Source organism: Oryctolagus cuniculus, chromosome 7, assembly GCF_964237555.1.
Source record: "Oryctolagus cuniculus chromosome 7, mOryCun1.1, whole genome shotgun sequence".
Taxonomy (NCBI): Eukaryota; Metazoa; Chordata; class Mammalia; order Lagomorpha; family Leporidae; genus Oryctolagus; species Oryctolagus cuniculus.
Genome location: NC_091438.1, coordinates 62,626,864 through 62,641,555, shown reverse-complemented (window position 1 = coordinate 62,641,555; position 14,692 = coordinate 62,626,864). Strand labels below are relative to the sequence as shown.

General features: G+C 44.4%; 1 protein-coding gene across 1 annotated transcript in view; it reads right to left on the bottom strand.

Annotated features, from left to right (window-relative positions):
• The window catches only part of VAV3 (vav guanine nucleotide exchange factor 3), a 411,833-nt gene that overhangs the window by 131,279 nt on the left and 265,862 nt on the right, over positions 1–14,692 (bottom strand). The window contains exons 16-17 of the mRNA XM_002715817.5: positions 8,096–8,197; positions 7,405–7,505 (exon numbers count right to left, since the gene is read on the bottom strand). Coding sequence (XP_002715863.2) covers positions 7,405–7,505; positions 8,096–8,197 — 203 coding nt within the window. The remainder of the gene's footprint in view (positions 1–7,404; positions 7,506–8,095; positions 8,198–14,692) is intronic.

Sequence of the window (14,692 nt, the reverse complement as noted above, 5' to 3'; positions counted from 1 at the left end):
AGGTGAGGTTAATGATTGGCAAAGAGCTTTTTTACTTACAGGAAGTTAAGTAAGCATAGGCCTTGAAAGAGTGCAGAGAAGAGAAAGCATATTTCAGAGAGAAGAAATAGTAAAAGCTGAGCAAGAATTATGAAAATGGAATTGAATGGATCAGAGAGTAGATTTCTCCAGAAAGGAAAAACATTTTTGTCATCAGGTATTCTGTGAACTGGTTCACTTTCTTGCTACTTATTAACCTAACCCAGGAGTCCCTTGTCAAAGGCCTATTGATCAATGCTTAGGGCTTCAGCCTTTCCTTGCATAAACACTAGAAAGGAATATAAAAGGTCTAATCAGTTCTTTCTCTAACAAGTCCCCGCCAGGAACTCAGAAAAGCCTTTTATTCTACTTGTCCACTTTCTAATTAATGGTGAAACCATAACCTATAAAACCTCCCAGACCCTGCTGCTTTTGATTCTAAGACCATAATAATCATTAGGGCCTGGAAATCCTGGCGAACCACACTCTACTCATTCATCCATCCATCCGTTTGGTGACCCAATCACTCATTCATTCATTCATTTACCATGTCTTCCTTGAGATCAAAACATCAATTAAGTATAGTTTTTATCACCAAGAGGCCCACATCTAATTGGGATGATCCATATTGCATCAGTTATAATAAATGGGTTCCATGCAATGAAAAAATAAATATAAGATGGTAGGAAACCACAGAGGACAGACAGACAAAAAAAGTCCAAGCACTGAGAGATCAGAAAAGGTTTTTCAAAGTCAGGACAACATTTGCATTGACTTTTAAAAAAGGAATATAAATTCTTCAGACAAGTGGAGGGAAGATATTTAAATAGAGAAACGGGAGACCAGCATTTGACCTGGTGAGTATGACACCGTTTGGGGATACCTGCATCCTATATCAGAGTCCCCATTTCTGAGTCCTAGCTCTGCTCTTCATGACAGCCTCTTGCTAACGTGGACTCTGGAAGGTGGCAGGGGATAGCTGAAGTAATTAGGCTCCTATCCATTACATGGGAGACCTGGATTACATTTCAGCTTCTGGCTTTGGCCTGGCCAAGCCCTGACTCTTGTGGTTATTTGGGGAGTGAACCAGCAGACGGGAGATCTCTGCCTTTCAAATACAAAATAAAAGTAGATTTTAAAAAATAGAGAAAATACACTTAGATACATAAACATGAGAAAAGTAGTTGGGGAACTGTGAGTAATTAAACAGAGTTGCACTGTGGGTTAGAAAGTGGCAAAAATAAGTGTGAAAGCATGACCTAGAGCTTCATATGCCATTTTGGGAAGTCTGAACATTATTCTATAAGAAATGGAAAGTATAGTAGGTAAAATTATGACATAATTAGTCTCAATGTTAATATGTAGATCATTTTAGAAATTATGTAGAAGGTATAGGATTAAGATTAAGGAGTTAAGAAACTCTTACAGCTGTCTGAATAAGAGACAAGGGCATTTTCTATCTATAGCAATATCACATTGGTGGATTACAGAGAAATTTAGGAGGAAAATTAAGAATAGGAAAGTGAATGAACATGGGGAGCAGAGGTAAGCCAATGCTGACACCAGGCTTGGGTGAGTGTATGGATGGCAGGCATTTAATTAAGGAGACAGAAGTTTGTGGTAGGATTAATGAGGCTGATGTTAAATGAAATCTGAGGTCACTGTAGAACATTTGGGAGGGGATATGTGAGGAGAAGATGGGAAATTTTTGGAAGATGAAAGTTTTTTAAGATTTATTTATTTGAAAGGCAGAATTACAGAAAGAGAAAGAGAAAGGGAGGGAGAGAGAGGGAGAGAGAGAGAGAGAGAGAGAGAGAGAGAGAGAGAGAATCGATCTTCCATCCTCTGATTCACTCCCCCAATGGCTGGGGCTGGGCCAGGCCAAAGTCAGGATCCAGAACTCCATCCAGGTCTCCCATGTGAGTGGCAGGGAGTCAAGTGCTTGAGTCATCACCTGCTGCCTTCCAGGAATATTAGCAGGAAGTTGGGTCAAAAGTGGAGTAGCTGACACTAGAACCAGGCACTCCAACAGGGGATGCACACATCTCAAGTGGAGGCTTAACCCACTGTACCACAATGCCTGCCCAGGAAGATGGCAATGTTTTATACACAAGTTCAGGAAAGCAGTGTTAGGCAGAGCTAGAACATTATATACCTAGGGTGTGGGCTGTAGCTAGAGCAAGAAAAATGGATCAGATCAGCAAAGGAAGGCAAAGGGGATGTGGTGGAAGGTGAAGATCGTCAAGGAAAATGGTTAACAGCATCAAATGACTGAGAATGGTCGAGGAAGGTAAGTCTGGAAAGTGACAACCCATGGATCTGGCAACTGAAAGGCAGAGTGGAAAATTCTCAAGTCTTCACGTAGCCCCTTGGTTTCCCCTGTCATTCTGCACAACCAGTGCCTCTTCTCCATTTGACCACTCCTCTCCACAAACACAGCCAGTGTGGAGTAAAGATGGTGTGCTAACCTTCCAACATTTATGACAACATAACCACTCCTACCAGCCACAGCTTCCTGGACCACAAGTGAACTCTGGACTCAGGGACTCACTGGGCCAGGGAGAGTCCCTTCTTGCCTCTTGAGAATACAGTTAGGCTGTGCTAGGATTGGATACATAAAGCTCTATAATGTTGGGGAGGATTTCAAGTCACCTCTGATCAAATGTTATGTGGGAATTTGCTTTATGTAAACATTTAAGTTTGTCTATGTCAGTCTTATTCTTTTGCTTTAAATTTGGCTATTGGGTAATTTTCCTCAAAGTACTCCTGAAATGATATCACACTCTCCTCCACACAAAAGCCCCATTCAGGTAACCGACTGTTCATCCTCTTGCTTTCCCTTACTTCCACATTTCTCCAAATACTATGCCAATGGCAGGAAACTGTATTGCTGAAATGCTGCAGACAAGTATTTCTGGATGCCAAAAACAAGTGCCTGTGCGAGACATAAACCCATGCTTGGATTCTCAACAGGCCAGGATCTCAAAATACTACCTATTTTATCACTCTCAACATCAGACCCACTAAGCTCAAACTCACACTCCATTCACAGAGCAGTGCAGGAAGGGAGTTTGCGGAAAGGACGCCATGACTTCGAACTTTGAGAGGGCACCTATTTGGGAGTGGGAGGGAGAAGGCTGCTGAAGGAACCATAACAGATTCCTCTTCCCACTGCAGACAAGGTCCCTGTTACTCTACTACAGGGCTCCCCAGCAAATCTCGATCTGAAGTCAAAAATAGAGACGCCCCTGGGCAGGTTTTTACTCTTTCCTGATGCCAAGTAACTATGAGCATCCAGTGTCATTGGTCTCTTCAAAATGTTGAGTAGGTGGCCAGTGCCGCAGCTCACTAGGCTAATCCTCCACCTGCGGTGCCAGCACACCGGGTTCTAGTCCCGGTCGGGGCACCGGATTCTGTCCCGGTTGCCCCTCTTCCAGGTCAGCTCTCTGCTGTGGCCCAGGAGTGCAGTGGAGGATGGCCCAAGCGCTTGGGCCCTGCACCCCATGGGAGACCAGGAGAAGCACCTGGCTCCTGCCTTCGGATGAGCGCGATGTGCCGGCCACGGCGGCCATTGGAGGGTGAACCAACAGCAAAGGAAGACCTTTCTCTCTGTCTCTCTCTCACACTGTCCACTCTGCCTGTCAAATAAAAAAAAAATGTTGAGTAGGAAAGGGGGAGGGGAAAGAAGAAAAGGAGGAGGTGGAGGAGGAGGAGAAGAGGGAAGAGGAAGAGAGAAGGGAAGAAACAGGCAAAAAGCACAAATGTGAAAACAATAGGGGGATGGAGGTCAACACAAGAACAAATAAGAGAATCATGAAAGCAGGTAAATCAGTTCAACCCACCGCCCCCCAAACAAATTGAGTCAGAGCTATAGAAAAACTTTTCCCTGCTCCATAATGAATGATATAGCAAAGTTTAGAGAATGGTGCCAGTGTTGAATAGCTGACACTGTGCAAAAGAGCCTTTTCTACAATGTGCGGAGGACCAACAGTCTTATTCTTAGTTATATTGTTTTCATATTTTTATGACCTAGTTTTCTCACCCTAAAATAAGGGCCCTAGAGCTAAAGGTGTCTAAAGTCCTCCCAGTTCTGAGAGCCTCTGTGTAAAGAGGGCAGCTCAGAACCCAGGATGCCTCTTGCTTGCAGCACTTCAAAACATTCAGACCCCAAACCACTCGGTAGAGATACCAACTCAACTGAATTCCAAAGTGCTTCTGCCTAAGGAAGTGTAAGAAAATCTCTCCCTTTCAGCAAGCATGGGATTACCTACTGGGTTCAGGAATGGGTATTTGACACATTTGCCATGTTATCATCACAGATATTGTCACGTGACGGGTAGCACAGTCCACTGGTTAAGAATAAATTAAGAAGCAAGATTACCTGAATTTTAATCGTGGCTCTGTTGAATAAGCATTTTAAGCAAATGGCTTAATCTGTGCCTCAGTTTCTTATGTGTAAGATAAGCATAGCAACAAGACCAACTTAACAGAATTTTTATAGGACTAAATGAGTCAAGAGTGGCAAAGTACTTAGAACAGTACCTGGTACTATATGAGTATTAGTTTAAAAAAAAATAAGGCTAGGTGCTATGACAATCACTATTTCATGAGGGAAGAAACAATAAATTACAAAGGTTAAGTAAATGTGGTCCAAAGTCCTCAAGGGTTAAAGAGTGGAGCCTGGATTCAAACAAGACCAAAGTCCAGGGCTTGGAAGTTTTATCACCATTGCATGCTGTCTCCCTATGCAACATGACTCACCTAGGGACACAGTATATTGATATAATGATCAAGGGACAGACACTAGAATATACTAGTCTTCGTCTGGCTAAACCAGGAATTCCCCGCTATTTCTGATGATTTTTTTAAACATAAAAATTAAAACTTTTCAGGTCATATTTTAGTTTCTGTCTTCTGTATCGTTTCAAAGTTTGGTGCTCATTAATTTTTCCATCCACATTTACTCCAGACCATAAACACATTCTTCAAGAAACTGACTTCTCACTCTAACAACTTGGATAAAAGCTGTTCTTACTGTATCCAGGCACTGGGTTAGGCACCAACACTGTCTCATTGGGTCCTCACAATAATCCTCTAAATTATATTTAAAGATAAACAAAAGCTCATGTTTAAGTAAACTCCCCAAACTCGCTTAGCTAGCAAATAGCACAGTTTGGATTGCAACCATCTGGGCTTGATTCTCAACCACCCTCCCACACAATCCCCTTTAGAACACAATCACCATGCTAACTCTGGGATGGCTTCAGGTTCTTGAGAGACTACAACTCATCCAGACAGGGCCACGGCATTTGTAAAACACTGCACTACCATGGGCAAGTAACATGTTCATCATTTTCGGAGAGAACACAGGATGGGACATGCAGGGATGGAAGAACAAAAATTTAAGCGACAAACTGCATCAGTCTGACAAAGAGTATCAGTAACTGCTAATGCTTCTATTCCATTGTTCAGCTTTGTAACCTGTGTCTGACTTTCAGATGGATGTGATAACCTGGTCTCTCTCACATAACTGGCCATGAACAAGTTGCATAAGCACTCTGGCCCCTGTCAGAACGTGGGAAGGGCTATTCTGAAGACAATGAGCTCATGCAGGAAGACGCCTGGCAGAGAACCCCCAGGGCGGGCACAGTGCCTGTGCTTGGATCTTGCCAGAATCTTTTTCTTTGTAGCTGCCAGTGCCCAAAGCTGCCAACAGCATATGAGGCCTCTTAAAAATGTCTTCCAGGGAACAAGGGTGCTATAATCTCAGTCCTCTCACAGGAGTCACCTTTTCCACAACTGCTCATTTTCTGAACTCAGCTCTGAAATGAACTATTCTCTGTTTCACTCTTCTTCACATTATCCAAAATAATTCAATGTCCACCTTTTCCTTTGGGAAAATCAAAGGTTGACACGGCTACCTTTTGAACTCAGCTGTTTAAGATCCTTTCTAGTGTTCAAAAAGTTTTACTGATTTTGAAAGGTCTTATTGATAAAACACAGAGAAACTCAGGGGAAAAGGACAAAGAGAAAGACGAAGAAAGAGAAAGAATAAAGAGGCCAGAAAAGAAAGAGAAGGACGAGAGCCCAAAAAGGAGCAGAGAGGCAAAAGGCTACTGAATGCATAATCGCCAAGTCTTAAAAACTGGTTCATGTAACAAGCACGGAGCATTCTTTTTATAAACCAAGGAGAAAATATTTACATAAAATCCAAAGGGCATGTGCTCTTTGTTAAAAGCTAGAAAATGACAATGTATTCAATTTATTAATTCATCAATTAGGCTGTGTGATGCTTCTGGAACCATCAGCAATTCTAAGCTAAATATCTAAGAGAAGAAAGAAGAAATCTACCTACTAAGGAAGGAAGTAAAGAATATTTTCTTTCTGTTTTGTGATTCCATTTATTCATGTTGGTTGCATTTGTACAGCTTTAGTGACATATTTAGGGGTTGAGATTAATGAAATAGGTGACAAGGAACAATCCAAGTCCCGCTTACAAACTTCTGCCTTCAAAATATCTGCATCAAAGTCATACAAATTTTAAATAATTTATAACAATAAGTCACTGGGGCAGACATTTGCTCTAGCAGTTAAGACACTTGGTTAAAACTCCTGCATCCCACATCAGAGTACCTGGGTTCAATACCCTGCTCCACACTAACACGAACCCTGTGGAGGCAGTGGTGCTGGTTCAGGTAATTGGGTTTCTGTCACCCATGCAAGACACCTGAATTGGGTTCCCAGCTCCTGGCTTCTTTGGCTTGGCCCAGCTATGTCCATTATGGGCCTTTGAGGAGTGAACCAGCAAATGGGAGCTTGCTTGCTCTGTTTTTCTCTCCTCAAACACATACACAGTGATGTAAAAAAAATCCTTATGAATTTTAAAGTGTTCTAATTATACGTATAGAATATAATTTTAATGGCCAGCAATGTGGCACAACTGGCTAAGCTCTGTCTGCAATGTCAGCAACTCATATGAGTATTGGCTGGAATCCAGGCTGCTCCACTTCTGATCCAGCTTCCCACTAACGTGCCTGGTATAGTAGCAGAAGATGGCCCAAGTACTTAGACCCCTGATACTCATGTGGTAGACCCAGATGGAATTCCTGTCTCCTGGCTTTATTGTGGCTTGACCATTGTGGCCATATGGGGAATGAACCAATGAATGGAAGATTGATCTCTTGAGATCTCTCTCTACCTCCTCCACCCACCCTGTCTCTCTCTTCCTGTCATTCTGCTTTTCAAATAAGTAAGTCTTCAGAAAATATATAGTTTTAAAAGCAGATATGCTGTAGTAAGCACTTATTAGAGGTAAATCAAGCCTTAGTTATGTTTAGCAAGTTTTAGGTCCTCATTAACAGAATCACAAGAGTAAACAGAACTTACCGCCACAGTTAACCCTGCCACAGTTGTCCACTCGTCCCAAACATTCTTTGTGTGCTCTTGCTCCACACTTAAAACACAAATAGCCTTGGTAAAATGTTCCTCTGAAAGGTAAAAAGTGAGAGTGACATATTAAAAGGTGCTAAGTTCTGCCTGTCTTACATCATTAGAGTAAGAAGGGGATAAAGTGCCAGAGTCCTACTCAAATACTCTCAGCAGAGACCTTCCGGGAGGCTCAACAGGGAGCTCCAGGAACAAGGCCTTAGCAAAGATCTGTGACGTCCAAACTTAGGACAATACCCCTACTTTAGAGTAGTTTGTCCACAAAGTAAAAAAAATTAAATGTCTCAGGTGGGGGTTCGTATTGCAATGCTGCAGGTTAAGCCACTGCTGCAAAGACGCCAACATCCCATATGAGCCCTAGTCCAAGTCCCGATCCAGCTCCCAGTTAATGGTGGGAAAACAACAGATGTCCCAAGTTCTTGGGATCCTTCCACCCATGTGGGAGACCCAGAGGGAATTCTGGGCCCGTGGCTTGTGGCAGTCATTTGGGGAGTGAACCAGAAGATGGACAATCTCTCTGTCTCCTCCTCTGTCACTGTAAATATTTAAAAAAAAAAAAAAAAAGGCAGCTGAAGTTGTTAGCAATGATTTTAGCTCCTTTAAACTAAGAAACAGGATGGCACACACTTACCTCAAGAGCATCTGGCAGACTTTGCAGGATGTCACCCGAGTAAAGGTGTGCATCTTGAAGTCATGGAAATTAGAGTCCGCATGGTCTGGCCTTATGTTAGATCTATAAAAAGGATAAAACGTCACTTCCCAAAGGCAGTTTCACAACAAAGCAGCAGACTAGTCATCTAAAACCTAAATTAATGAGAATGACATTGGGCAGGTATCTTATTCAAACCAAAAAGGCTATTACATATGCAATGCTTTCTAAGCTGGAAGTATGCTACCCATTAAAATACACATCAAAATCTGGTTGTATGGGAACCAGCAGCATAATCTTCCTCAGAATGGAGTGTTCCCAGAGAACTTTCCAGAAGGCACTTGGGTCAGCTTGTCTGGAAACCAACCAACCCTGCTGGAAATCAATGCTGTGTGACCATTTGCCTTTCCCAGTCATGGCGGACATGTCACTGAAATGTGAACTAGCAGGCCAGAGTGGGAGAGACGGGGCTTCTCTGCCCGAGTTAAGCTCGGCTAGACTCTGAAGGTGTCTACAAAAAGGAATAATTGTATAGAAAGTTTTGAAACAAAGTATCAGTCTGATCATAAAAACTTCTTCCTGCACAAAAAATTCACCTTCCTCACAATCCAGATAAAAACTAAAAACTCTTTCTCATCATTTATATTTTTGTTTCATTTATATTACACACATATACAACAAAAAATAATTGACATTCACACACTAATATTCATTGCACATATACTCTGTCATCTCGGGACAACCACGTGGTGCTCATTATTGCATTTAATTATGGCAAATGCTAATCATATTACAAGCAGGGAAACTGAGGCTTACTCTAATGTGAAGGAAATGGGAGCATCGGGGACACCTGCCAGGCCTGTACTCTTAGCCACGGAAGCCATACTAAATACAGGAAATCAGCAATATTCACGTTAAAAGAATTGGATTTTTGTGTTTAGTGGGTAGACTGGAAGTGTCGCTCCCCCTCTTCATGGAGGAACGACACAGGACCCTGCGCTGTTCTTTCGTCTGCTCGGCCCTCCCCGGGTTTGCTGCTGGTTCTTCCCGGGTTGGCTACTATCCCTTCCACCTCCGTGGAAGGGCAGTTCCCCCTGGCCGCATTCCCCACTTCCGCAGGGGAGCGGCACACCGCCGGCCGGGTCTCTCGGGGGCTGCACGGGTTCCCTTAGATGTTCCCCATAGATGTTCCCGGTGCATGCCGTCTCTCTCCTCTTTTATAGTCCTTCTCTGCCAATCCCAACTCGGCTGAGTACGCTGCTCTCCAATCAGGAGCAAGTCCTACAGTTAATTGGTTGAACTGGAGGCAGCTGTGCGGAAGCTGTTTACTTCTCTCCCAACGCCACATTGTGGGAGAGCAGATGCATAGAATAAGTCTTAATTCGAGTAACTTAGTCTAGTCCGGATTGCTCCCCACAGATCCCCCTTTCTTTTTATTTTTTGGCGTTGATACGCGCCTGTCTTCGGTGTCCCACGGCACACACTCTGCTCTACTTGCTAGCGTTGCCACAGGCTCTTACAAGTCCTATCAATCAGGAAAACCGAATCCGGGTCCTCTCTTCGCCATGTTGTGAGGAGGTTTTTAGGCGCTGATGCGTGCCTGTGTTCGGTGCCCTGCAGCGCATACTCTGCTCTGCTAGAACTGCCTGCAGGTGTTTACAAAACCTATCAGGCAAACCGAATCCAAGCCTTCTCATTGCCTTATTGTGGGGGAGACTTATTAGTGTTGGTTCGTGCCTATCTTCGGTGACCTGCAGCTCATACTCTGGTCGAGCTTTGCTAGCGCTTACCGCCTTAAATCAGGCAGACCGAATCCAAGCCTCCTAATTGTTGCATTGTGGGGAAGCTTTACTGATGTTAATTCATGCCTGTCTTCGGTGACCTGCGGCTAGCCGCCCAGGTGCTCATCGCCTCACTAATCGGGCAGACCGAATCCAAGCCTTCACATTGCAGTGTTGTAGGGAGGCCTTTCTATTTCTCTATTTCTCTATCTCCGGGCATTCCTATTTCTCCCATTTTACTTCTATCTTCCAGCATTCCTATTTCTCTCATCTTACTTCTAAACTTCTGTTTCTCTTATCCCCGCGGTTTCCAGGCGCCCGCCCGAGGCTGCTTCTCGGCACCTCGCCCCGCGGCAGCTTCACGGCTCTGCGCGGCTTCCCGGCGCCTCGCCCCGCCGGCGCCCACCCCACGGCGGCTTCCCGGCTTTGCGCCGCTTCAGCCCGCGCTTCTCTCATCTGCGCGGCTCGGCTTTGCCCGCACACTCCGCGGTCTCCACGCACTTCGCGCCCGCACCACGGCCTTGCGCCAGCCCTGCGTTCCCTATCTATTCACGCCCCGTGCTCTCTCTGCACGCGGCGGCTTCCGCGAATGTTTCCGCCACCACCGGCATTCAGTCCAAGTTCCCCGGACTAACCTGGCGAATTCCAACCTGGCGGCCCACGTCTCTGCTTCTGGTTCCAGATCTTCGCCTCTTGCTCCCCGGGCTGACTTGAAGAATTCCAAGATGGCTTGGCCTGCACTCGCGGCTTTATCCTCCCTAACATTTTTCTCTACCCGGTATGTTTCCCTAAGTTTTCTTCCAACAATATTCCTCCCTCATTTCTCCTGGCTTCTCCCCACAGTCCGTATCCGAGTCTAAGTTTCTTCTAGGTTTCACTTTCACTTTCAACCTGCAGTCCGTATCTAAGTTTCTTCTTGCTTTCACTTTAAATCCTAACTTCTTTCCCACAGTCCATATCCGAGTCCAAGCCTCCTCCAGGTTTCACTTTCGCTTTCAATCTCCTAGCTTCCCCACCATAGTCCGCATCCGAGTCTATGAAAGCTTTCACTTTCGCTTTCAATCCTAACTTCTTTCCCACAGTCCATATCCGAGTCTATGCCTAGGCTTTCCATAGCTTCTTCCGGCACCTTTCTCGTCTGGCTTTCCCCTAGGCTCTTCGCTAGTCTCTCTCTCCGGTATTTTCCTGCTTCTTCCCGTTTCTTCCCTCCTAAGTTTGCTATCCGTCCTAGGTTTCCTATCCGAGTCAGATTTCCTATCCGAGTCACGGCACCATTATGTCGCTCCCCCTCTTCGTGGAGGAACGACACTAAACCCTGCCTAGGCTTCACATCCGAGTCACGGCACCATTATGTCGCTCCCCCTCTTCGTGGAGGAACGACACTAAGCCCTGCCTAGGCTTCATATCCGAGTCACGGCACCATTATGTCGCTCCCCCTCTTCATGGAGGAACGACACAGGACCCTGCGCTGTTCTTTCGTCTGCTCGGCCCTCCCCGGGTTTGCTGCTGGTTCTTCCCGGGTTGGCTACTATCCCTTCCACCTCCGTGGAAGGGCAGTTCCCCCTGGCCGCATTCCCCACTTCCGCAGGGGAGCGGCACACCGCCGGCCGGGTCTCTCGGGGGCTGCACGGGTTCCCTTAGATGTTCCCCATAGATGTTCCCGGTGCATGCCGTCTCTCTCCTCTTTTATAGTCCTTCTCTGCCAATCCCAACTCGGCTGAGTACGCTGCTCTCCAATCAGGAGCAAGTCCTACAGTTAATTGGTTGAACTGGAGGCAGCTGTGCGGAAGCTGTTTACTTCTCTCCCAACGCCACATTGTGGGAGAGCAGATGCATAGAATAAGTCTTAATTCGAGTAACTTAGTCTAGTCCGGATTGCTCCCCACATGGAAGCAGTTTAAATTAGTCAATTCTACTGGACTGGCATATATTATCCTTCATTTAGCAATATTACTGAAGAAAGCAGAAAAACTACAATAGGATACGTGAAAAATGACTACAAATCAGGGGTCCATCTAGAAAGCCAAGACAATGCACTTCAAGATGTTACACACAATTTGAGAGATTGTAGGAAAAGTTTGAGATAATGATGAGCTAGGATTTCCCCTCTTATAGAATACAGCAACTCGCAACCACACAGAGCCTCGGCGTAATGAAGCATAACGCAGGCAGGCAACCAGGCATCAATCTCCGAGGTACCAAGAGGAGCCTCATGAAAAAACATTCACAAAGGCAATTGGAGTAGCAGGCAGTGAAGCAGAAGTGTCAGAGGGGTCAGCCTTCCAATCCATCTGCTGAATATGAGCGTGCTAAAAATGAAACCAAATAGCAGCGCCATCTGGGATTTCTCTGCTCTGTGCTCCTGGTGACCTCGCTTTTGAGGAAAATGTCCCACGGTGTGCGGAAAAGGGTGGCCATTTCCACAGAAACGTGTTGCTGATTAAAAATTACAGGACTCTTCTTCGGGTAAGGAGGAGTCGAGAGAAGAATCTATAAACAAAACTCTCTTCAGTTTTTTCAGAAAACATTTGATCCCTGAGCCCATAAGGCTGTGCATCGAAAAGAGCATCAAAATCCATTTCCTCCGTCGGGGAGGGCTGCTGCTCATTCTCCTCTCAGCAGCAGGGAGGTGCAGTCGTGGATGAATTGTCAAAAGCAGTTTCAGTCCCAGGAACTTGAAGAATGCATCAGCCTGAAGTTTTCAAATAAAGGTAGGTCTCCTTCAGGCAGAAACTTGCATGCATGGACCCCAAACAGGTAAGAATTTAATTAACTCCAGAAGCCAGCCTCAGACATAGGTGGAACACCCTTCTCGTGGGGTCAAACCAACCTATACATGGAGTTGTGTCTGGATCAATTAATCAACTCACTGGGAATAAACTGACTTTTCAGAAGACAAAAAGTTGAAAGGAGAATCAAAACACACTAGGAGGTTTTAAAGAAACCTGATGGGGGCTGGTGTGGCATAATAGATTAAGCCACCGTCCACAATGCCTGCAACCCATATGGGTGACAGTTCTAACCTGGAAATGCCCATTGTCCTCCAGACCAGGAATCTGCATGTAACTATTCCAGCGCAATAAGAAGTAGTGTCACTCAGGAGGGAACATGCAAGAAAAACCCAGTAAATTAGCTGAAGTCATCAAGTGCTACCTGTCGAGAGATGTTGACACACACGGCCTGTAGCCTGTGAGGACGCAGAATTCAAAGACAGTAAATTGGATGGATAAGAATGGTTAGGAAGGTAGCCTGGAGCAGAAGCAGACAGAGAAACATCAGGATTATATACTAGGGAAAACACAGGCACAAAAAAGCAGAGCCAGTGTTGTGGTGTAGCGGGTAAAGCCACCACCTGTGATGCCCATGTCACATATGGTGCCGGTTTGTGTCCCAGTAGCTCCACTTCTAATCCAACTCTCTCCTAATGGGCCTGAGAAGAGTAGTGAAAGATGACCCAAGTGCTTGGGTCCCTGTCACCCATGTGGGAGACCCAGATGAAACTCCAGGCTCCAGGCTTCCGCCTGCCCCAGCCCTGGCTCTTGTGGCCATCTGGGGAATGAACCAGCAGATGGAAGACCTCTCTCTCTCTCTTTCTCTCTCTCTCTCTCTCTGCCTCTCCTTCTCTGTGTAACTCTTTCAAATAAATAAATAAATCTTAAAAAAACACACACACACACACAGAAACACACACACACAGCTGTGGTTCCTACATAGAGAAATCTCTTGTGAGGTAAGAGTTACCACAGTGAGACAATTATAGGTTGAGTTCTCTATAGAGGACAACTGAAGAATCATTCTCCACACCTGCATTTCCAAGTAGATATTCATTTTCTCTTAATCGTTGTTCTGGTCCAATCTCTCCTCCTCTGAAAATATGACCACTTTCTCTCTTTTCAACCTTAAAAATACCTTCACCAAATCTCAGGTATCTGTCTCTCTTTCTCTCTGTCCCTCCCTGCTGCTCCATTCTATTTCTCAAGATAGCCCCAACACAGACACTCTACCATGTTGCATAGATTAGTGGACCAGTTCCCAGAGGAGGAGATCAGATGTGTCCTCCACTAACTCTGTCCAGTCCTGAAAGAAATCTTCACACACCATTAAAAGTGCATGTGTGTATGACCACCTCCATGTGCCTGTATGGTTAAGGACAGGGGCAGTGCCTTCTACTGAATTCATCACTTTGTTGTAGTTACCACTTTCCACCAGGAAAATTATCTGCTAGATATTTATGGCTGCTGGAAGTCAGAAAAATATTATATTGTAGCATTTTCTTCACTTGTTTTCCAAAGACTGACCTTTGCCACAGTATCAGGTGGAAAGATGGAGGAAGAACGAATAAAGATAGTTACTAGGTCAAAAACTTTTACCTCCCATAGGGAAGAAAAATGTAGAAAAACATAATGATTATCTGGAATACAACTAGATGTTATAAATTATATTTATTTACCTATATCCTCTCTTCTTTGTGAGAAAATATTTACTTTCATACAGGTACGATAATGCCACTCATAAAGATATTTCAGTAGTATGAGAGTGTAGCTGATTAGTAACACAGCCATGATTTTCACAGCCTGCTTTCAAAATCAACAGTTTTTCTATTTAACCATATACTTTAATTCCTGAAATCATTTTAATAATACAATTTAAGAATACAGGAATCAAATAATTGCAAGACAAAATGATCAATAATCATGATCCATTACAAAAGAAATAAGATAACTCATGACATCACAGTATTATTAACATTTCTATATAAGTATATAAAATAGTTTATTTCATCATATTGTATTGAAAG